Source organism: Talpa occidentalis, unplaced genomic scaffold (genome assembly GCF_014898055.3).
Source record: "Talpa occidentalis isolate TD23 unplaced genomic scaffold, MPIMG_talOcc4v2.1, whole genome shotgun sequence".
In the NCBI taxonomy this organism is placed as follows: domain Eukaryota; kingdom Metazoa; phylum Chordata; class Mammalia; order Eulipotyphla; family Talpidae; genus Talpa; species Talpa occidentalis.
Window position 1 is genome coordinate 78,385,782 of NW_026555331.1, and position 25,697 is coordinate 78,411,478.

The 25,697-nt window shown below is 40.7% G+C and overlaps 1 protein-coding gene across 2 annotated transcripts in view; it reads right to left on the bottom strand.

Annotated features, from left to right (window-relative positions):
- The window catches only part of POU6F2 (POU class 6 homeobox 2), a 526,248-nt gene that overhangs the window by 26,107 nt on the left and 474,444 nt on the right, over positions 1-25,697 (bottom strand). For both annotated transcript variants that reach the window (XM_037507267.1, XM_037507275.1), the window contains one exon: positions 9,113-9,319. In XM_037507267.1, coding sequence (XP_037363164.1) covers positions 9,113-9,319 — 207 coding nt within the window. The remainder of the gene's footprint in view (positions 1-9,112; positions 9,320-25,697) is intronic.

Sequence of the window (25,697 nt, forward strand, 5' to 3'; positions counted from 1 at the left end):
CATAAATAAAATAAATAAATAAATAAATCTTAAAAAAAAAAAGAAAATGAAATTATTTGCATATCATACATTTGACAGGGACTGATATTGAAGACCTACAAAAAAACTCATACAACACAACATAAGAAAAAAAAAAACTAATCAATAATGAGCAGGAGAGCTAATGAAACACTTCTTTAAAGAAGACATACAGAGGCAAAATAAAAAAAGACAGAAAAAAATGCTCATCACTAATCATCAGGGAAATGTGAATCAAAATCACAATGAGATACATTCTCATACCTGTATCATAGTCTGTATCAAAAAGGCTAGAAATTTCAAGTGTTTGTGAGGGTATAGAGAAAAAGTAACCCTCCTACATTCTTGATAAGAAGGTAGTCTGGTCCTGTCCCTATGGGAAACAGTATGAGGGTTTCTCAAAATATTAAAAATAGATATGCCATACAATCCATCAATTCCACTCCCAAGTGTCCAAAGAACACAAAAACACTAATTTGAGGGGATATGCAATCTTGCATTCATTGCATCGCAATTTACAATAGACAAGTTATAACTTATGTACTCAAGGATTATACCAAGTGAAATAAGTCAGAGGGAGAAAGACAAATACCAGTCGTTTCACTTACCTATGGAATATAGAGAAACAAAACAAAGGATGAGGCAAAGCTGGACATTGGAGGTGCCTTGAAATTCTTGGGATAGAAGGAACATACCTTAATATGATAAAGGCCATATATGATAAGCCCATAGCCAATATTATTCTCAATAGTGAAAAGTTGAAAGACTTTCCTTTAAGATAAGGAACAAGACAAGGATGTCCACTCTACCACTGTTTTTCACTATAATTTTGGAAGTCCTAGCCAGAGCAATAAGACAAGAGAAAGACATTCAAGGAATTCAAATAGAGAAAGAAGAAGTAAAACTATCACTTTGTAGACGATATGATAATATACATAGAGAACCCTAAAAACTCCACAGAAAAACTAACTAAAATAATAAACCAGTTTAGTAAAGTAGGATACAAAATCAACACACAAAAATCAGTAGCCTTCCTGTATGCAAGCAATTTATGTGAAGAGAAGAAATTAAGAAAACCACCCCATTTACAATTGAAACAAAAAAAAAAATAAATACCTAGGAATAAACTTCACTAAGGAGGTGAGTGAGCTATACTATATATATATATATATAAAACATTGTTAAAAGAAATAGAAGAAGACACAAAGAAATGGAAAGACATTCCCCTGCTCATGGATTGGAAGAAATAACATTATGAAAATGGCCATTCTGCCAAAAGCAATTTACAGATTCAATGCAATCCTGATAAAAATCTCAATGACATTCTTCAAAGAAATAGAACAAATATTGATGAAATTCTTATGGAGTCACAAAAAAACCTCGAATAGCCATAGCTCTCCTGAATAAAAAGGAGGAAAATGGAGCTCTCATACTCCAAACTATACTACAAAGCCATAATAATTAAAACAGACAAGAATGGACAAGACACACAGACAAATGAAATCGAATAGAAAGCCCAGAAATAAAGCCACACATACATGGACAACTAATCTTTGACAAAGTAGCAAAAAATATGCAACGGAACAGGGACAGTTTGTTCAATAAATGGTGCTGGGAAAACTGGTCTACCACATGTAAAAGAGTGAAAGTAGATTACTACCTCACATCATGCACAAAAATCAACTCAAAATGGATAAAACCACAATGAAATATCACATTCCACCAGTAAGAATGGCACACATTAAAAAAGCAGGTAGCAATAAATGTTGGCAAAGATGTGGAGAAAAAGGAACTCTCCTACACTGCTGGTGGGAATGCAAACTGATCCAACTACTATGGAAAGCTGTGTGGAGGTTCCTTAGACTACTAAAAATGCTGTTACCATTTGACCCACAATTCTAGTCCTAGGAATCTACCCAAATGACACAAAAACATTAATTCAAAAGGATACCTGCACCTTATGTTTATTGCAACACTATTTTATAATAGATAAGCTATGGAAAGAGAGAGCAGTGGAGAGAGCCCAGTAAAGAGGGAAGATTCGCCTGGGGCTGGGAGGCCTACCAGCCTCCTGATCCCCCAGCCCCCTGCCTGTGGTGTACCTGCTTGCCACGCACTACATGTAAAAGCTCAATAAAAGCCTGAGAAAGCCACCAAGGGCTCCTGGACTCTCCTTTACCCATCTGTCAGATCATAGATACCTGCTCTGTGCCTTCCTGGCACTATACATCAGCACGAGGAGTCTCTTCAGCAATGTTGGTTGTATCTGGCATGATTTGGATTTGCAAAATATGTTCCGAAGGGGCTGACAATTTCTTCCCAGTTGCTATATTGAAGAGGATGGTGGAAGTATATTTAGATCAGCAGAGGAGCAGATGTTCCCGCAATGGTAATGAGGTTTCATTCCAGGGGTAAACAGGTACCACATGAGGATGCTTCTGAGGTTTGTCTGTGCTCAGAAGAGACTGTAAAACAATTATTGATGTCTACTGTGGGCAAGGAGTTGAGGAGGGGGCTACATATTTTCATTTGCTATGTCTTCAGTAGGTCCTTATTCTGGATCAAAACTATGGCTTCAGATTTAGAGCTGCAAGTTTATGTATCAGCAACGGTCTATCACACATGCTCCCTCTTTGAAATTCAAGGTGAGAGAGAGTGAGAGCTACTTTGTATTTAATGTTGATGATCTCTAATGAATTCATCACAATTTGGGCAATTTACAACTTGGTTTTGCTGACAGGAATAGTTTTTCACAGATTGTTTGAAAAGTGGCTGATCTCACCCCCTCCCCCTCCCAGATATAATTATAAATTTGAACAGATAGAATTAGGGCTTAAAAAACCAATGAAAGAGAATCTTGTTTTAGTTGGGGAATTATTTAGAAGTTAGAGAATCTTATGGAATCTTGTAAATAGTTAAAAAAAAAAAAAAACAAACCCAGCTGAGTGACAAGAGTGGGGACAGGGGACAGATGTCGTTAATGATATATTTGGCAGGGGTTGTGCCACTGCCAGGGATAAATTTGAGGAAGAAGAGTGTGTGGGAGAAGGAACCAGGCTAGCGAGTGAGTGGCCTCAGTGATTTAGATTTTTTAAAAATTAAATTTATTTTTTTAAAGATTTATTTCTTTTTGCATACAGGAGCTGGGGTGTAGGCCAGAGGTGTGGTGGGTGAGAGGATTCACCAGAGACACTAGAGGTGTAGGATGGTGAGAGGAGCAGAACAAGAAGACTGAAATACACTGCTGAGGGGAGCAGCAGGCGAGGCAGGGGAGGTCTGCTGCACCATGTGGGTCATCTCCCTGGCCAGCAGGGGATTGCACTCATAGCGCAAGAATCAGAGGGAGTAAGACAGGGGTCTCTGACTTTGTGAAGTGTGTTCAGACCTGGCACTGTTTTTCATGGTGTTGCCCCATCCCTGGATGAGGTCCCTTTGCTAGACACTGTTAAGTATTCCCACACTTTTCCTTCAGGGCACTTATTGCAGATGTCAGGAATACATTTGTGCAAATCTTTGACGAATGTTCATCTTCCTGACTAGACTGTTAACTCTGTGAAGGCAGGGCTCATGGTATCGGTCCATCAGTCTTGCTTCCTGGTTCAGTGTCTGACAAACAGTAGGTGTTCAGATATATTTCTATCAAACGTATTTTAAAATATTTATTGAACAAACAAATGGGTTTTCCAACTATAGTCTGTGGTGTCACCAAGAATGGGTTCTTTTCCATAAAATGCATAGAAGGAGATATAGGCAAAACACTACATGACATGCACCTCAAAGACATCTTTACAGACACATCACCCAAAGCAGTGATATTGAAGGCAAAGATAAACAGCTGGGACTACATCAAATTAAAGAGCTTCTGCACAGCAAAAGAGGCAATAACCAAAACAAAGAGAGACCCCACTGACTGGGAGAACATTTTTGCACCCAACACTAATGATAAAGGACTGATCACAAAAATCTACAAAGAGCTGATGAGACTCAACAACAACAAAGAAAATAATCCAGTCGAAAAATGGGCAGAAGAGCTAAAAAGAAACTTCTCTAAAGAGGAAATGCAAATGGCCAACAGGCATATGAAAAAATGTTCAACATCACTTGTAATCAGGGAAATACAAATCAAAACTACAATGAGATACCATCTAACACCAGTGAGAATGGCACATATTAAAAACACTAGCAACAACAAATGTTGGCGAGGTTGTGGAGAAAAAGGAACTCTCCTGCATTGCTGGTGGGAGTGCAAACTGGTCCAACCACTATGGAGAGCTGTGTGGAGATTTCTTGACCTACTAAACATAGAGCTTCCATATGATCTAGCAATTCCACTCCTAGGTATTTACCCAAATGACACAGAAACATTAATTCAAAAGGGCACCTGCATCCCTATGTTTATAGCAGCACAATTTACAATAGCTAAGCTTTGGAAACAGCCCAAATGCCCAAAAATAGATGACTGGATCAAGAAGATGTGGTACATATACACCATGGAATATTACTCAGCAATCAAAAAAGATAAACACATGCAGTTTGTAGCAACATGGATGGAGCTAGAAGGGATCATGCTCAGCGAAATAAGTCAGGAAGAAAAAGAAAAATACCAGATGGTCTTACTCATAGCAGGAATTTAGAAAACCTAAATAAGGGACCAGGAAAAAGACTAATTAATACAAAGTAAAAATCAAAATCAACAAGCAACTATAAACCAGAGACACGCTGGGGTGGGGGTGGGAAGGGGCAGTGAGAGGAAGGACTAGGGTCAAAATAAGGAGGGGTGCAATTGTATGGGGAATATAACCAAAATGAAAATGCATACATTGTGCAAAAATGAAAAATGATGTAAGAATTATATAAAATAAAATATTAGAAAAAAATTATGGGTTCTTTTCATGGTTAAGTCAGAAACAAAGTACAGGCAATGGCTGAGGTCTCTGGAAGAGTATTTCTGCTTTGTTGTAGATGAATGAGATATTGGTACTTTCTTCTTCCCCTTTCATAATTTATTATGCTTTATATTATATGATTTCCCAACAACACATAAAGCCAAATGCTTGGTCACGCCATTAGTCTTTTTTTTTTTTAAAAGATTTATTTATTTATGCATACAAGAGCTGTGGTACAGGCCAGAGGGGTGAGAGGATTCACTAGAGACAGAGAGGGGAACAGAACAGGCAGACTGACTGAAAGACACTGCTGAGGGGAGCAGCAGGTGAGACAGGAAAGGTCTGCCTCGCCATGTGGGTTTGCTCTCTGGCAGCTGGGGATTGAACTCGTGCTGCAGAGGCTGCAGATTGTTTCATAGTGCGGTGCTTAACACCTTGTGGCTTAACACCTTGCGCCACCAGGGAGACCCCACGCTGTTAGTCTTTAGTTTCCCCTTTCACCATCTTTTCTTTGCTAGTGCACTGTTGATGTTTAAATCTGAGTCTTAGTTTTGGACATCTCTTGATTCTTAATTTACCCAGCTAATGGGATTATTTGTATCAAAATGTTTCAGAGATGATCCAGACTTGAAAACATCACAGAGGATTTGGTGGTTTTCCATTGCTTTACTTAATTTCATCTCTGCAGCATTTGACACTGTTGTCTACTTGAAAAAAAAAAAAAAACAAGTCTTAGATGTTAGATTATCATACTCTGGGCTCCCCTTGTACTTATCTGATCCTTTCTTCTTCTCTCTCTTCTTCTATTCCTTTAAAGCTGATGTTTTCCAAGATGACACATTCTTCTTTTCTTCCTGTACTCTGCATAGTTTCTCTTGATGTCTCAGTTGTTTTAGGCTACAGTGTATGTACTCATTGAGTCTTGGATACAACACTCTTGTCCTAAATTCTATTATCATTCCAGACCCTTGCTTCCAACGCTCTAGCTAACTTTCTAACTCTCATTAATTCCTATTTGTGTTTTGCTGTAGTCTTCTAAATGGCTTGTTTATGAAAGATGTTTCACAGTTCAGCTCAACCTTCATCTGCTACCAGCGTTTTGTCTTGGAAAAATAGAGTTAGGCTTACTATCCCCCTCTTTCAATATCTCTTATAGATTCCCAGGACTGCAGAATAAATCAGCACCATCATCCTGACTCTAAGTACTTATTGTGTGTGGAGAACTATTAGAACCATGTCATATATATTAACACTTCTAATTATAAAATCAGCTTGGGTGTATTCTCATTTTACAGATGAGAAAACTGGCACCAAGCAGATGTACAATGTGCTCTAGACCACACAGAGACCAAGGCCAAGTTCAGTTTGATTCGAGAGCTGTTCCATTACTGTCTTCAGCTTCCTATATGTTCTAGTCATAAAACAGTACACAAGACAGTGCTCAAATGAAGCCAAGAGGCAGCAAGTACTAAAGGACAGTGCCAAGGTCGGGGACAGGTCACTGTCTACAGATTCTCACCTGTGCTCTGGAAATAGCAAAAACACTCAAACTTGGGGTGTAAATACATTGGGTTTCATTTAATAAATAGGAGATTGGGGAAACAACAGAGATTTTAAGACTACAAATGGCAGGCTGTCTCCACAGTATCCTGTAGTCCCAAATGAAGGCCACTCCTGCAAGATGGTGCTGTCACATCAATGAGGCCCTGAAGTTGGTAGCACACTAGTGAGCAGTGGACCAGGATCCAGCTATGGCAGCAGTTGGAGGAGCCCACAGGTGGGGCTGCTGAGAAAACACTGCAATAGCCCACAGCAATAGTCTGAAGGCCAGATTGGACAGAATTGGATACTGGACCAGACAACAATGGAGATAACAGTGCTGGGAGGTGGTACCATACAACAAGAAGCAATAGGGAGGCCTTAAATGTGGCCAGACACAGAGTGCCAGTCACATGTTGGCAGCATTGCTTAGTAATGACCAGTGGTGCCAGTCACTACCAGTTACCATGAAGTGGTTACAGAGACACCACTGTCACAGCTCTTTGTGAGCTATTGGTGTGAACCAAAAGCCAACAGCAATTTAAGACACCGGGCCAAGACCAAAAGTGCTTCTTGAATGCTACGTCAGAGGGAGGGCTGGAAGCATGTGCAACGATTGGGTCTTAGGTGTGAAGGTCTATGGAGGTGTGGAGGTATCTGAGTCCCAGGGAGGTCATGCCCTTGATGTTTCTTTGGAGACCATCTGCTGAACCCTTCTCTCGTTGGAGACCAGCTGCTGAATGGATCCCAAGCTGGCCCTTGCCTTCCTCATATCCTTTTCAGGGTCCCCCATCCTACGAGACTAACTGTACTGTTTTTCAATCCTCACTTTTTGATTGGTGCTGTTAAGTACCAATTAGCTCACTCTTATTTTCAATCTAATAATGAATTCAAGCCTTGACTAACAGCTGGAGAGCTCCAGCCTGATTGGTGCATTTATGATACTGGCACCAGATTTAAAAGGGAAAATCCCTAAGCCTGCAGAGACTCAAGCTGCCCTGACCTGAGGGCAGGTTCATGGGCCTGTGGGCTCTGAGTGGCCTCAGTGGGGCTGGAGGCACACTCTACCCAGTGTCTCTTCAGTGGAGCCAGGTGTACCAATGTTGGGAAGGGGTGGAGCACTGTGACACAGGTCCCTGCTGCTCCACATTGGCCTGGCACCCTGCAGGCCTCTACTGCCTGGGGCTCCAGAGAGCAACAGTGCTAGAACTGCCTCAGTGGGGCCCAACACTCCTCCCCAGGACCTGAACCAGGAGCTGTGGGACTTAGGGTCTCCTCCATTTGAGAGCCACAAGACTGGCCTGCTCTGGGATGGGAAAACTCTATTGCTGCTGCCTGTTTTTGGAGTGGCCTGGGCTCTGGCTGCCAAGTCTCGGGGGGCTGCTTACAATGGGGGTGGCAGGTGGTGAAATGCATCCCTCAGCTGCTGCTTTCACAGAGGCCTACATATGCAGCTGCCACTCAACCTCCAGGCGATGCTGTTCAGGTAGCGGCCAAAATATAGGTACAGCTGTTTATGCCATGCCCTACACTACACACTGGGGGTCCACCTACAGTCACATGAATCTATCTCCTGTTTCTCAGCACTCCATCATCGTCACATCTCCCTACCTTTGTGCCTGCACCCCTGCCTGGAATGTTGATAACCCATCATTTACCTGGTTAACTCTTACTCCTGCAGCAAGACTTGGTCCCAAACCATTTTCTCTATGAGGACTCAAAACTCACTGGACAAAGTGGGTCCCTCCCACCTCTGTGAATACTAAGCTTTGTGCGTACCTTTCCTATTATGGAACATCCTTTGTTTTACTGAGCAGTGGTTTCTGTTTATTTATCTGTGTTTTCTACAGACAATGAGCTCCTTAAAATCCAGAAGTACTTATCTTTTATCCTTGTGTCTTATCATTTAACAAATTCTATACAATTATTTATCAAAAAATGTTTGCTGGAAGAACCAATTAACCAGAGGTTCTGTGAGGTCAGAGGCTGCATCTTTTTTCTTTATTGCTATGTACCCACCATCTAGCATAACACCTAGGAAGTGCTTGATTGATAGCTGTGTGAAAAAATAAACTGCATTATTATGGTTTTAATGAAATGCAACCAAGCAGAACTTCTTATTTTTCACTCCCTGATTTGTAGGTAGCAATCTCAGCAGCAGCAAGTTGGGATCTCTTGGTGTTTAATACTATTTTTTCCTTTTTTATAATTAAGGGTCTTGGTTTCTTCTTGTCCTTGTTTAAAAAGTTGTCTGAATTTTTTTTGGATAAAGTAAAAAGATTCAAGCAAGTATTAATTTCACCATGCAGCTGAATAAGTGCTTGTAACAACTCAGCTAAAGGAAAAATAAAGATGGGCACATTGTACTGCTAACAAGTTATCTGAAAATTAAGAGTCATAAAAACATATCCCTATTGAATTTTAGGCTACCATCTCTGTTTATAATTTAATATGTTCAATTTTTAGACTAGAGAGCTGTTTAAGTATCACCCATATTTGCTAAGAATATAACAAAGCTATTTGCTTTTTCCTAGGTATTGATATATTAGAATTAGAGGGATTAGATATTTTGTAATTAAAAATTATTTTTTTCTTGATTGAGATCAAACAGAAAAAGGGTTATATGAAGAGGTGTCAGGGACCACACTGCCTGAGCATGGAGCCCTTACCTGCTGACCAGGCTTGATGGGCGAGAGTGTGATGCCCTGGGTGTTGATCACTGGCAGGATCTGGTTCCCAATGACCGTGGCAATGATCTGGCCCTGGGCATTTGTCAGGAGCTGGGGGGTGATAGGTTGCACTTGAAGGCCCTGTGTGCTGCTTGCTGTTTGGCTGGATGGTCCTGGATTCGGCATCAGAGGAATGGTTCCAATAATCTGCAAGAAATAGGTCCACAGGTGAGGCACTGGGTTCAGCTCTGGGCCGGCACATGCAGCATGCAACCATTCACGACCTGGTCTTAGTAGAAGACTCCCCGAGAGCAAATTCAGAATTGGGGAACAGATCTGAAGCTGTGGCTGTATTAGAAGGTGGCAGAAGGGCCTCCCTGGTGGAGCATGCAGTTGAGCGCAGCGCTGTGAAGCTGTCCACAGCCTCTGCAGTGCGGGTTTGAGCCCAGCCTGCCGGGGAGATACCCACATGGTGCGGCAGTGGGTATTACCCGCTGTTCCCCTCAGCCGTGTATTTCAGTCAGTCTGCCTGTTCTGTTCCCCGCTCTGTCTCTGGGGAATCCTCTCACCCTCCTGCCCATCTGGCCTGTACCCCAGTTCTTGATAAATAAATAAATCTTTAAAAAAAAAAAAGAAGGTGGCAGGAGATTGAGTACATGGGTACATGGGAATGAATGGGAAACACCTTATTTAAAAATAAAATCAAGCACCAGTGATGGCAGAAACATCTGATTCCTGCCAGGGCAGCACATCTTTCTCTCAGAACCAGATAGAGGAAGGACTTCCCATGGCATGCAAGGATGAGAAAGGCACCCCTTCCCCACTGGAGCTCCTCAAACACTGTGTTCCCTATGTCCTTCCTCTGCCTCAGTTCCCCTTTGCTGTCTCCATCTATTCTTCCCCTTATGAACATCCTGCTCTCCTCTGGGGTCAGGGTCATCTCTCTGATGCCCAGCATGACTATGGACTTCAGCAAATGGTGCCCATGTAGTTGAGAGCCTGGATTCTGGAGTCAGGGAGATGGGATTTCACTCCCAACCATGCCATCTACTAACTTTGCAATATTAGTCAAGGAGTCTAAGTTTTCTGAGTCTTGAGAAAATCAGATCATAAACAAATGTTTGAAACCCCAAATAGTGGTAAAATGACTACTGAGGACTAATTAAATGATGTGTTATAAACTGTTGCTAGAGGCTAGACATCATGAGGTAGGTTGTAGGAAAGGCTTGTTTTTGTATCTAGAAGCTTCTGATTTCAATGAAGGGACTTCAGGGACTGCAGGAGAAACCTGGCTGGATCTAATAACCACACTAAGGAGAAAGGGAACACAGGCAGGCACAGGTATCTGTAAAATCTAGAAACTTAGGCCACATTTATATGTTGTTAGGGACAAGTTTAATCTGTGAAAATGAAGATAAGATCCATGTTTCTCAGTGCTGTGGACTCCCCTGGGGAGTCGTGAAGCCTATGGCTGGCTGCTTTTCTGTCCACACACCACAGGGTGGTGAAGCAGCTCTGTGAGACCGGTCATTTCCAGGGCCAATGTGCAGATTGAATTGTGGTGTTGTGGCCTGGGGGCCACCAAGGCATATTAATATTTTCTCAGGAAGTACTTTAGTGTAAATTATTTCATTGCATTCCACTTTCCTGCAACAATCTATGAAGTGGATGGGAGTCCTTCTCCCGAGTAGAACATCAGACGTGTGAAGACTCAGCTGTCACTTGATGGAAGTTTGTCAGTGACAGATCCCCAAATACTTTCTTTTCCATTTTTTCATCTGGCTCTTACCACATGGAGGACATAGAGGAGACCCACTCTTAGAAAAGACACTACATCGTGTTTGCAATTTGCTACAGGACAAATAAGTAGCTTGCGAACTGAGTTTATAAGTGATTTTGCTTTCTGTTCCCCACAGCACCCCAAATAGGACTTTGAACATAATTTCTTGATAAATGTCTTTTGCAAGAACAGTTTCTAGATTCAGAAACTACTGGGATTGCAGAATAACAGCAAGACCACACCATTCAGTAGCAAAGATCATGACAGAAATGCCATCCCCTCCCACCTGCAATCGGGCCCACTGCTTGCACCACAAAAGCTCCTGTGGGATGGGTCTAATGGAGGGGCTGTGCGAATATCAAGTATCAATGGCAGTTGTCAATGGAGGCTGATAAAGGTCAAGTAATTACTGTGAGAGTGGTCAGCAGTCCCGCAGGGAGTTTACAGCGCTGCAGTCTCACTGAGCAAGCCTGCGGTGTCCATCCCGCAGCATCAGCAATGAGCAGGCTCCATCTGCACCAGCAAGGTCAGGAGGAGTCCACGTCAATAGAGCAGAGCGCATAAGTACTTTATTGATGAGTGTTCTTGCATTAAGCAGCTCAGGATTCAAGGGCTGTTCCTATGACCCTATAGGCAGTGTGGCGAGGCCTAGGAAGCAGGCACCCTGTCCTCTGCCTTTTCTGGATACTCCCCCTTCCAACAGGTGCACTGTGAAATGTCCCCTCTTTCCACAATGCTCTGGGAAAACTCGGCGGCCTGTCCACCCATCCTGGCTTCCTCATGTCTTGGGGTCTGAGAAGCCCCACTCTCTCTGACTGGCTTGCGTTGAAAGCCTGTGGAAACTGGATTCATTTAGATAGCAGAGTTGTGGGTTCTATTTTAGGCGAGATGTCAGCAAGTTTAGGAGCTGGTGTATGTAGCCTGGGAGCAGGCTTCAGAGCGCTGCACAGGCCTGACAGCTACAGAACACACCGTGAGGCAGAGAGAGGCATGCTCCCAAGAAGATTGACACCAGTCTGTGCTTGTCTCCCTAGTAATGAGACACTGACTGTTTTCTGGGTGAAAAGAAGAAGAAAGGCAAATGCAAACTACACACCAGCCTCTTAAGTACAATCTTGCTTCCCAACACTGCGATATTACTAAAACATGGAGCCACTTACGACCCTCACCATCTGCTCCGCTCTTCTTTCAAAGACCTTGGTGTTATTTACTGAGGGTAGGCAGCTCCAGTGGCAGAGCCTGCGTGATCTGGAATGGCACAAAAGGAGCTCTTGGATAAGGAGAGTTTGCTGCAAGGTATGGGGCAGGGCCAAGGCAGTTCCAAAGTTGGAAGTAGTCACTGTGGTTATTTTTGTCATTTTCCCCCCTCTCTAAGAAAAATCCAAACTCAAAAAATCAAAAACTTGAAGTGCATCAAGGGGAATTTTCTAAGATTCCCTAATGTGTTACACCGTGCTTATTTTAACTTAACTCCCATTCATTGAAGTGTAGAGATGGTCACATAGTGTTGTCCGAACATTCTCAGATGTACCTATTTTGCTTAGACTAGGTCTGATTCCTCTCAGAGCTTCCAAGAGGTCACGAAAACTCTTCATTGAACTCTGACTTCAAAGAGATCACAACAGAAAATATGAGGGAAGCTGAGGCAGCAAATATGTGAAGCTCTTGGCACTCATAAAAGGCTGGAAATTTTACCTGTGGAAGTTCTATTTTAAATTAAAGATTTTTTGACATTCAGGAGAAGAGTGTTTGCATTCACACATATATCAATTGAATCAGTAATTTAAAGCAGGTTTGACATGGTGTGAGGGGATCTCTGATTTGAGGGCAAAGGTAGAAAGAGGATGCTTTTGAAATGCTTGCATTCCTAGGACTAGCCTTTGGAATTTAAATGTCAGGCTCCCAGAAATAAGGATTTGCTGCTAGGAGGAGTACAGATGGTAGGACATATCACTGATCATAGAAGGTCACTGGGCTGTGACTCCTGATGAAGGTGTAACTAAAAGACAAATCCCAGCTCTCCTACAATGTGGAAGATTCTGGCAGAGCAGCCAGTTATCTCCTAATATCTGCAGACCCTTCTCTATGCTAGGCACAGAATCAGGTGCTGTGGAGCAGGTCAAGAATATACAATCCGGGCAGGGGAGGGGGTGATAAGACAGGCAAATCTTATGCAATGATACTGATATCCAATGGAGAAATGATATGTGCTAAATGAGTGGCAAGTGCTGTCTAGTAAAAATGTATCTACTTGGTTGGTACTCAGAAGAATATTTGGAATGAAGGAGTGATTTCAGAGGAAGAAGACAGGGATGGTTAGGAAAGTTTCACAGAAAGAATGGGGGCAGAGCAGATTTGCAAGTGGAGTGGGGTTTGACCAGACAGAGAACAACAGTCTAAGCCTGGAGGTGAGAAACTTGGGGGAGGCTGAGTCAACTAGTTTGGAAACAAAAGAGAGTTGAGATAGTGGAGCAGTGACAGGCTAGCTTGGAAAGGTCAAATTCCATCCAGGCAAGGTGTTCCATGAGTGGGTTTTAAGGGGGTGTGGGAAGAAGGGCTGAAATGGAGCTATTTCAGGTGTGAATGTGACAGCATGGTTAGAATGGACTGGCATGGCGAGACACTAGAGACCAGGAGATTAGTTGCTAGGATGCTATTGTTGTCATCCGAGTGTGAAGCCAAATGCCTCAATGGATCCTTGACACAGGGATTGCTTGATTCGTTGACTTCCACCTCAATTCAAAAAGCACAGGTTACTCTATGCCTAGGTTGCAACATTAGAAAATTTCAAGTGAAGTTATTGCCCCATCAATCCCACAGCAAATAGCTCAGGCATCGTTTGCAATGATCCTCTATGTCTTTGCCCAGACTCTAACAGTAATGATTCATCTCTGATGAATGCTTTAACCAGAGTGAGGCCCATACAGGTATTGTAATGATAATTTGTGATCTGAAAGAGTTCCAGCCTTTCTGACAGGGGACTTATTTGGTTGTTACTGCTCTTATCCACTTGCCTCTTTGCTTAGAGAAGTTAAGAGTATAGACCAGAACTGAGGAATAAAATCCATGCTGCAAAACCAACAAAAAAAATTGTTAAAACAACTACTAGTTTTTATTAGTATAACATATTCCTATTTCTGTAAGAATTTGTGTGACTTATACATACATAATCGTGACTATTATTAATTCAGCAGCAATTATAATTTAAGTCATGATAAAAATGATCTTGTCATTGTAGCAAACCTCAGCAATTCAGGGCCATGCAACCCCTTTAGACCAGCAGGTTATTACTACAATGTCCATACAGACCTCAGTTGTGTTGAACTGTTCGGTTAGAGCTGAATTCTGACTGATGGAGGATAACCTGCACTGAATGTATTCACTGCCAACATGGAGGTGTCATGAACAGCATTTGAGGGTGATATCACAGAAGCCATCTGATCGGTCACATGTCATAATAGTCTATGACATGCTGTAAAGTCTCTACAGAGAATGTGATTTCAGATGTCAAATTGACAAGTATTTTGTTGCACATATCTTTAGGAAAGGGAAACCTGATGATGCTGTAAATCGCTGACTTTCTCTGGTCTTTTAATCCACTAGCAGAGATGATTCTCTGCCAAATATTTGTGAAACCACAGCACATTTTGGTCAAGAGACTTTTGTTAACACTGGCATCACTTTGTCCATTTTTGAACAAAGAACTTATAACATATGAGAGTTGATGAGCTGGAGGTGAGCAATCACCAGAATGGATAGAGCCTGGATGCAGCCTTTTCTTCCTCTCTGGTCTGGCTATAGTCATTTCTTTCTCTTCCTCTATGGGATGATTTTGTCTTCTTCATATAATACACTCCTTCTGAATGCATTATGCTACCAGGTTTAAGGTTAAAATAGCAGTTATTTTGGCATCTTGATGAAGATACTCATTCCAGGAGGAGTCAAGAACACCATTATTTCTGAACAAAATTTGAGAATATCGCTGAGGTGTAATCTAGTGCCTTCTTGCATTTAGTTCTGTCCCAGATGGGGAACAAAAGAAGTGTGCATGGAGAGAGAGACTCTAGCAGAGAATCTGAACCAGAGAATAGTAAAAGCATGAGGATAATCAGATGAAGGAGTTCAGTTAGAGAAGACACTCAACTAGTAGAGTTAATCTTGCAGGCAATGCTATCAGTGGGATGCCACTTCCTAGACCTTTGATTCATTTATAATTCTCATAAAAAACTTATAAACAGGAGAATTATGGATATTAGAAGTTGATAATTGAGTAGTAATGCCTATAAAGTTCGGAAGTTCCAGGGTTCCAGAAGAAACAACACCATAATTGATGAATATTTATGTATTTATATGGGCATAAGGAATGGCAGTGTGCCCAAAGGTGGCATCATTAAAGTCGAGGATATGAGACAAATTATTTAAGACCAACTTGCAAGAAATGGAGGACACACTTCTTGAATGAGCAACTATGAGAAAGAATTTAAGGTGTACATTTTAATGGTTATTATGGGTATCGATTGATAAGTACCCCACTCTTGGGGATACATACTGGCTCAATGTTTTTCACTGTCAGAATTGAGATCTCTGTTGGGTGCTCTACTCTTGGGTTTCAACTTTAGAAACATTTGACAGACAAGAATAAAGAATTGGAGGTGTCATTAGTCACACAATGAGAAGGATAATTTGCATGAAAATTTATGTTGTAAAAACAGCCATAACAACAATAAAAACAATTCTCTTCCCTAAAAGCTTCTTAAGAGCCATTAAAGGTAATTCTCCTTAATAGAATTTAAGATGTATATAGTGAGTCCTCACTTAATGTCATCAATAGTTTCTTGGAAACTGTGACTTTAAGCAAAATCACATACAATGAAACCAGTTTTACCATTGACTAATTGATGGAAACAGGAATTAATTTCCTGTACATATTTCTGGTCACAAAAAAAAAATCATCACGCTTCTAAATAAAACCCCCAAACACTTCTGATATTAAACAATAATGTGTATTCATTCATTTTTTGACTTGTTTATTGCAGTTGAGGGCTGTAGGTGCTAGAGCTTCTCCTGGGGGCATCAGGCCCAAGCCAGCCTCCTGGACGCACTGCCCTTCCCCTCAGGGCACTGCACTCGCGGGCACACACACTTCCGCAGACCATGACAATTAGGCCAGGCCAGTTCACCTAACCTGCACTTCTGGGGGAAGTGAGAGCCAACCTGAGTAAGGGGAGGAAGCCCATGCTGACCATTCTCACTTCCATGAGGAAGTGAGAAAGTGCAGTTCTGCACAGACAGGGACTCCCACCATCAATCCTTTCTTTCTTTTTTTTTCTCCTCATCAGAGTTCTGGAGAAATGATACTGACCAAAACGACAAAGGATCTGCTCTATAGAAGAAAAACTGTCTCCACTGCCTAGGTTCAAACCCAGGCTTTGCCACTGACTAGTGGAAGATTTTTTGGTAAATTAAAAATTACTCTATTTTTAAGAATCTCCCTCTATAAAATGGGAATAATGTCATTTCATAAGGTTATTTTAAGGACTAAAATTGCTACACTCCCACTGACAGCAGGACAAGAATATGTGAGCATTTCCCTGGTTATGTATGCAAAGTACCCAGCACAGTGCTTTACCAACCAAATGAGTGTTCAATAAATGTTTGCTCATAACTTCATTTTGCTTATATGCTTGTGTAGTAACTCCTAGGCATTTGCATTAAGTTGCAATTGCTGTTTTGAATTTTCTGAATATTACATTTTCAGAATGAAAATAATTTACTATGAAGAACAGAAAACAGTAGTTTACCGTGGAAAACAATTAAATCTTTCTTGTCATGCAATAGAGCGCTAAGCCGGAAGTTTTTGTGTAGGCATCAAGATTGAACAGGTACTATATTCTCAGGGTAGGGGGAGGCTACACTATCATGGCGAATTTGTAGAGGAGGTGTTGGAACCCCTGTTAGACAGTTCCAGAACTCACACCCTCACAGTGAGGGTAGACACCAAAAATTCTGGAGATGTGTGCATCTTCCTCCTTCCCTGGGATGGGACTTTCTCTTTACCTCAAGCGTAATGAAAGCAGTTGAATAAATATTGTGTCCTTAGATTTAGGGGACCCAAGGAATCTAAGGGAGAGACAGTGTAGCATTGAGCTGGTGAGGGAGGAGAAATAAAGGCAGGGAGAAGAAGCAGCAGGAGGAGTGGAGGAAGAGGAGGAGAATAGTAGTGCATCAGCACTTGCTAATGCTCCCCCTGGCAGCCGGACAAGGATGTGTGGGCATTTCCTTGGACCCATGGGTCTAAGTCATTTAATATCCTGTTCTGGAAGAAAGACCCCCTGGGGGACAGGAACTGGAACAGCAACAAGGGAGAAGTAACTTGGGGAAAACCAAGCCTTGCGAAGGGAGTGAGCAGCTGGAAGAAAATGCATCACCCATTGTCACTTCCTATGTAAAAGTCCCACCTGGGCCTTGAAGTTGTCATGAAAGTGCCCCCAAATGTTGACTTGAGCCACCTGCTCACCAAGAGAGCTGAAGCCATCTTATGACTGTTTAACAAAGTGGGGACATTCTTTTTTTTTTTTTTTAAAGATTTATTTATTTATTATTTATATAAGCACTGGGTACAGTCAGAAGTGCGGGAGGGTGAGAGAATTCACCAGAGACAGAGCAGGGAGCAGAACAGGCAGAAGGACCGAAGTACACTGCTGAGGGGAGCAGCGGGCGGCAGGAGAGGTCTGCGTGCCATGCAGGACCCTCCTCCGGTGGCCGGGGAGCAGCCGGGGATAGAACCGGCGCTGCAGAGGCTGCGGGCAGCTGCGCAACCCAGCGCTCAACCACTGCGCCACCGGGGAGGCCCATTGTTTTCTCCCCATCTGTTCTTCCCTTGCTCCCCGCCTGATCTGTTAGCAAGTTGAGGAAAGGAGAATCATCCCAACAGGGAAACAGAGAGAAGCCGTTACCCTTTCCCACAGAAGCAGGCTCAGGAAGGAGACCCAGACGGGTGGCTGGTAGAGGTAGTGGTGGAAAGTTTAAGTTTAGTTTCCAGTTTTTATTATTATCAGGGAACTGGGCATTTGATTTGCAATTTAAAATGATGAAAGAAGTTGTATTGGGGCCTCCCTGGTGGCGCAGCGGGTTGAGTGCAGCCCTGTGAAGCTGTCCACAGCCTCTGCAGCATGAGTTCGATCCCCAGCTGGCCAGGGAGCAACCCACATGGCACAGCAGACCTCTCCTGACTCACCTGCTGCTCCCCTCAGCAGTGTACTTTGGTCAACCTGCCTGTTCTGTTCTCCGCTCTTTCTTTCTCTGGTGAATCCTCTCGCCCTCCCGCGCCTCTGACCTGTACCCCAGCTCTTGTATAAATAAATAAATCTAAAAAAAAAAAAGATGTATTCACCAAGAATGTTCAAGTGCACTCATGGGGCAAGATCTCCAGCTTTTATCCATGAAGAGGGGAAGTCCCATCAGGCACTTCCCATTGGGAAGTTTGAAAGGGATAAACCCCGAGGGCCAGTTCTGTCTTCTCTCCCCACTTAAATAGGAAGGGGTCTGATAATCGTAAATTACTAGAAAAAGACATTTAAGCTTGTGGTTCTCTCCTTGTATCCTGCCTATCTTACCATTGTATGTGAAATGGGTTCAAGTGTGAGAGTAATGTATTTTTTAAATTTTTTATTTAATTTTACATTTAGAACTTATAATTAGTTTGTATAAATTAAGCATGGCTTATTAATAAATATTGGGGGTATTTCCTAAATTATTATTATCTGTAATTTTAAATTTTTAAAAAAAATTTTTTTTTTTTAATAGAGGCATGTTTTATTTTATTTATTTGTTTGTTTGTTTGTTTTGTTTATACATGCACTGGGTACAGTCAGAAGCACGGGAGGGTGAGAGAATTCACCAGAGCCAGAGCAGGGAGCAGAGCAGGCAGAAGGACCGAGGTACACTGCTGAGGGGAGCAGCGGGCCGCAGGAGAGGTCTGCGCGCCATGTGGGACCCGCCTCCGGTGGCCGGGGAGCAGCCGGGGATCGAGCCGGCGCTGCAGAGGCTGCGGGCAGCTTCGCAACCCAGCGCTCAACCGCTGCGCCACCGGGGAGGCCCTACTATCTGTAATTTTAAAAGTAGGTAAGATAGAGACTGTTTTTACCTTAATTATTAAGGTGATTAATGCTAGAAAAGGCATTTTCATGGATCATAATGTCAGGACTTTGTTAACCAAGAATGTTTGAAAAATGGAGGAGAAAGAAAGGCAAGAAGGAGACAGGGAAGAGAGGATGGAATTGAACAAGCTACCTGAGGTAGAGAATTTCAGATTGTGTGCAGAATATACAATTCCCATAAACTATTAATTCAGTTTACTTTTGAGAGGTAGTTGCTTCTATTTATAAGTTTCAGCTGACTTAAAAATGGATAGTATTCAAATGCCATGGTTGCTGAAGTTCTGAAGCTTTTGACAGGTGAGGATACTAACCACTGCCCTAGCAAGGAGCTTCTGAAGTTTTTGAAAATCTGAGAATTATAACAGGAATGCCAGTGCTCTCCCAAGGAGAAAACAGTGACAATATCTAAGAAAGGAGAAGGTCAAGGAGTCAGGAGAAAATTTGACATGGTCATTTGACAATGATATTAGCAAGAATATTAGAGTTAGTAAAGAGCAATATTTATAAGGTACAATAAAGACACATTCCTATGGGTCTCCATTTTCTGTTATTTTTAAGTAAATTCAAGACTACCCTAAACTCTCAAACACACTATTGAACACAATCTTTTGTTCGTTTGATTGTTGAAAAAGAAGAAATCTAATGTGTGTTTTTTGTTTTTCAATTATAAAGGAGGAGGCAGGGTGAAAAGATACTACTAGATCTTAATGCTGTAAGACAGGACGAATAATGTCAATTTCAAAGGTGTTTTTTCAGGAACAATTTGCTTAGAGAGCAGGGCCTGAGCCTTACTTATGCATCCCATTAGCAGTGACATTGTGGGAGACATGTACCCCATGTCTGGGAACTGACAGGCCTCCCACATAAGTCAACTCAGTTGATACAATGATTGTTCTTATTGGAACTGAATCTTTCTCCAGTCCTTTGGCAAAATGAAGTTAGCAGCTGTAGCCCTGTTCTGAACTGTTGACAGTTGCTACTATAATATTACTACAATGAATTTGGCACATTCTATACTCAGGAGGCTGATGGGTTCTTGTTTGTTTTGTTTTATTCTAATTTTTTTTATTTGAAGCTGCAATATAATAAAATAAATTATAAAATAAATTATAATCAAAATATTAAATGTACTTTGAGATGAGAAGAAAGTGGAGTCATTGTAGTTCTCTGTATGACTTTTTCCTGGAGGGACTGGTGAGCAGGGATTACTGTGCAGGAAATGAATCTTTGTCTTGAACACAGTATAGATGCGTATTGATATAAGTATTAAGTTCTGAATTATAGGTCTACTATACTATAATGCATATTGGCAAACTCTGTATTATCTAGGGGTTCTTAGTTTCTTTATGATGATGTTGTTCCCTCTACTGCTCTGCTTACTTTTTACTCAGCTAGAAAGTGAAATGAAGAAGACAGAGGAGGAGAGAGGCAGTTTTGTAAGATGTTTGCTCAAGGTTTGGTTGAGAACGTTGAAATCAAAGGTTGACTAGTTTCATCTGTGACTGGAGAAAAATACCAAGTGATAAAGTAGAAAAGACTCTCAGCATTAGATGCAATTCTCTTCGGGCAAAGGAAGTGGCATTTGGAAATATTCTTTTGGAAATGGATGGGGAACTTGCCACTTTGTTCCATCCCTCTCTTACTCTTGGAAGTTCACTGATGATGGTCAGTGTACATGGAACATTTTGTTGTTTACACAAATATTAATACTTCACATATTTAAAGTATTTCTATATGGATAGGTAATGTAGACATTATCAGCAGCATTTTCATTGTTAGGAATGGAGGAATGACAGAACTGTAGAGGGTCTAGCAAAGGAAAGAAAAGTATCATTTCAACTTCAACTGAAAAATCTAGGCAACTGTCTGAACCTCTCTGCTTTATTCTAAATGGCTACAGAATTAAGAGTATTGTTTTATTTATGCATTTATTCATGCATGAATGAATCCTTTACCTACTCACTCACTTATGCACTCAGCAAATCCTTCCTGGGGGCTGCTGCATGCTCACTCCATGGCTGTACCATGGTTCTTTCATTCCCATTGCAAAAGACTGGGCAACTATCTGGCCATTTGAATTCATAAAAATTCCTTCTTTTCAATGAAGAGAAATATTTTGTAAATATTGCCATCTTTGACACCAGTAACCCACCAACAAAGAAGAAAACCCAGAATCCCAGAAGCACAGTCAAGATGGCAGCAGTTTACATTAATTGAAATCCCTGCTCTTGCCAATTGTCCTGCACTCTCTCCTCCTCTGGTGAACTGCTGCAGTGGTCAACGACGTGAGGGAATCTTCCTTGAGCCCTCCTTTTCCAGACTGACTGCACTTTCAGATTTGTCATGGGACAACTGACTTCAAACTTCACTGAAACAGGTTCTTATTTTCTCCTGAAAAGTGGTAACTTTTTTTAAATCTTTGAAGATGTCCAATTATTTGACATTTGATTTCTGCAGTCTAATAATTGAGTACCTACTATGTACTAGGCATCATTTTAGATTTTGGAAGCTGAGAATTGTCTGACACCATAATTTTATTTTTAAATTTGTAAAAAAGAAGATAGCTAAAAAGCATGCAGAAATCAGGTAACAATTAGAGCTGGGTTACTTTATGGGGAGAAAGTTTGGAAGTAGATGGATTGGGACCTCTGGTCTCAAAGAGCATAAATTGAAATTACTGGTTTTCCACTGGAAAGTAGAAATGACAGACACACAGTGGGGAATGCCCTTCACTTTGTACAGAAAACAATGTTCTTCCTCAGATATCACCAGTCACAACCACCACTATCTTGAGTCTATCACAAGAATCCATAAGAATCCATTACGTGTAAACAAGGACTCAGTTCCATGCTACTCTTACAAAGCTCCCCTTCATCTATGAATTTATTATATTTTTTCTGTTTATAAATTCCTAATTGGATTAAAAGCAAGTGTATATTTCAATCCATAGTAATTGACAAGAGCAAATGTGATGTCTCATACAAAAACAAATTTATTCAAATCATCACAGTTTGGAACTCGGTTTCAGTTTGGAACTTGTCGCTTTATTTTCAATAGAAGAAATAAAAAGATTTGCAAATATGGCCCTTCAATATTAGTGGCTTTTACATTTTCTTATAATATCCATTATATTTTTCCAATAAAATATTCCATGAATCAAAACACAAAGACAACTTTAAGATGAACTGGAAATGTTTCTTCTCATCATCTCTTTCCCCTTTTCCACATATTAAACCATGAGTACTTTTCATTTTCTCTGCAGCTGCCAACACTGGAATCGGTTAAACATTTTTTTTTCCCTTCAGAAAGAGAATCATAACTGGTGAAGCCATCATTTTGCAGAAAGACCAACTTTGTAAGACTTTATACGGCTTTGCTTAAGATTTAAAGTTCTAATGCCAGCAAAAAAAAAAAAAAAAAAACCTAGAATTTGAGAAAGTATTTCTGCTTCTACTTGTTGATGCCAGATTAAGTGACTAAATCAGATTAAAGTTATTTACTGCTTGGGAGAACACCTTTTAGTTTGATTTAGCTTTGGTCCTTAGAAGCTTTAGTAAACATTCCTAAATGAAGCCCAGGACCTATGAATTGTGTACTTTATAATTCTTTCCAAAAAAGAGAGAAAAGAACTAGAGCAATGATAGCAAAAAATTCTAAATTGGGGCCCAGTGATCACAGATACTCCCAATGGGAATTAGTGAAGGAAATGGTTGGCATTGTTTAAGAAAGTGCTGCAAGTACTTAGCATTGCCTAGTGCTGTGGCTGCATTTAGGCTGTGAAGCTGAATTTAAATTGTTATAAGCAATAAAACAAGCCTCTAAGAAAAAAAGGGTGGGAGATGAAGCCACCCCAAGGGTCGTTAAAGATGCATCTGTTTATCACCCCCTTATTTCATGTTTTTTGTGAGGAGAATATCCATTGTTATGGCAAAATTAAATGTATTTTGATACTTGCATGCAATATTTATCTGTCTGTTCAATCAGAAAAAAGTTGTCCTCATCACTCTAACATATATTACTTTTTCAATTTCCTTAGTAATTTTTTTTTTTAATATTCTTTAGGTTGAGACTACGAATTTCTCATTTCTCAGAACAAAGACCATAACTCATTAGAATTATGCTGATGAGTTTTTCTCATAAAATTGCATCCTCATTTTCATAGGTGACTAATCTGCACTCTTACCCCTGGCCATTAGGTGGGTTTGATAGACGTGGAGAAAGTCGCTGCATTTTTTCAATTCTGGTTTCTCATAGTTTTCTGCTTCCTATTTTTAAATATTCCTGAAAATATGAACTTACATACAGTATATGTAAATGTACAAAGCATGGATTACTTACATCCCTCCCCATACACACATATTACTCTGGTATTTCAAATTTGGTCCTGGGAAAATATAATTTATCATACCAATAAACCACTACTGCAATGATTTTCCACTGTCCTGTTCTAGATTTAATAATTTGTAATTGATGTCAATAGTATAAATTTTGTAAATTTTAATTTCAAAAGCTATTTTGAAGGATAGCCTCGTCAGGAGCGTGTTTCACAGTCTTGTTGGATGAAATCATTCACAAGATACATTACATACATACACACACACACATCTTTATTATTTAACTAGATAGTTAAATAATGTAGAAGTTGAAGAGCCATTGAGATATTTAGTCAAAGTTAAAATATTAACTTAATCCATTACTCAGAGTTAAGAAATAATTTGCTTAACTTCTCTAGTATGTGGGCATTTCTAGCAATGCTGGAGATCAGATTTGGTTTTTGAGAAGGATAAGTTCTTAGCACTTTCTAATTCATCTAGGTTCTGCATCATAAATAAGGACAGGTCAGATATGCAACACCATCAATATTCTCTCCATTTATACTCTTACCTCCCTGTGAGCTAAGAGAGACAGAAATTCTAATTTTAAAATTTTTTTAAGTGCATATGATTTTGTGACCTCATTTCATTTTGTGTTCATCTAAGTTGTATATTACCTTGTAAACACAAATGGTTTAGTATATCTTTTCTTAAGGATGCTGCACTTTTTATTAGAAAATCTAAAGAATTCTCCCAATGATACTGAGAAGATCCTCACTTTAAAATCCATTTTTTTAAAAAAGAATTTATTTATTTATTTATACAAGCACTGGGTACAGTCAGAAGCACAGGAGGGTGAGAGAATTCACCAGAGCCAGAGCGGGGAACAGAATAGGCAGACTGATGAAGTACACTGCTGAGTGGAGCAGCGGGCGGCAGGAGAGGTCTGCACACCATGTGGGACCCTCGCAGGCAGTAGAGGATTGAACCGGTGCTGCAGAGGCTGTGGGCAGCTTCGCAGCCCTGCACTCAACAGCTGCGCCACCAGGGGAGGCCCTAAAATCCATTTTTTCTTGCAATCGAGTCCTCAAATTCGGTGTAAATTTAAAACTGATTTTTGTTTTTCTAGCTGTATGTATCACTAATCTCTTCCTTTTGCTTATCTGGAAGAGCTCCCTAACCTCACTACAGACTGACTTAAGATAGATGGAAATATTTTTATTTTAGAGCATCAGAGGAAACCAACAGTAGTTAAAATGAACATGGCAGGTAACATTCCACAAGGCATTATCTTCTGCTTACAGTGCAACATTTGTTATAAGGAAAAGGTACTGTGTCCAGCGGTTACATCATAATGTCCTAGAAGCGAAGTAGTAATTACATAACCTTCTACCCACAATCTGGGGAAAACAAGCTTACCCTGCTGCTAGTGGTGGGCAGCAGACTCGAAATCATCAAACTGACCCTGTCTGTGTACATATCCTGAACACTGGTTTCAAGACAAAGGTGGTGAAGGAAACAAGCAGGAGAGGCAGGCATGCCTGGCATGCTCTGTGTGCCAGTGGTGTGCCAAGTAGTCAACATCCTTCATGCTTTATAACGACCCTGAATTGTTAGTCGTTTAAGAAATCAAAAAAAGCTAAGTAGACCAGTGCCATTTTATCAGAGGTAGCAGTACTAGGAGGCATTATGCTTAAATGCATTTCCACATAAAACTTCAATATATTAAAGTCTCTACTTTCGATAAGATACTTTACATGGGCAAAAATGTATATGGGCAAAGAAGACACAATATTTATGGAATAACTACTCTATGGCAGGCACGGTAATAGGCACTTTATACATTTAATGTTGAAAGCAGCTTAGCTGAGGTGAGAGCTTGGTTTTGAAGCAGCCAGGCATGGACTCAAATGTGCCTTCTTTCACTTGCTAACTCTGTGGTCCTGGGAGCTGCTTAGCTTTTCTGAGTCTCTGTTTCCTTAGATGTAAATTGGAGATAATAGTGTAAGATTATGGTCAGAATAAAATGAAATGATAAATTTAGGCAAAATGCTCATAGCCTAGCACCTCAGCTTGTATGAAGCATTATATTCATTCAGTCCACAAATTTTATTATAATGTTTATGTTTACAATGTGCCAGGTGCTATTCAAGCCACTTCAAATACATCAGTGAACAAAATATATTGAATTATTGTAAAAGCACAGATTAAAAACAGGTTTTTTTTTTTTTTTTTTTTTTTGGCTATCAAAAAACCCTGAATTTGATTCTGCCACTTCCAGCTGGTGATCTTGGAAATTTTCCTCATCTATACAATGAGTACAATGGGAACAA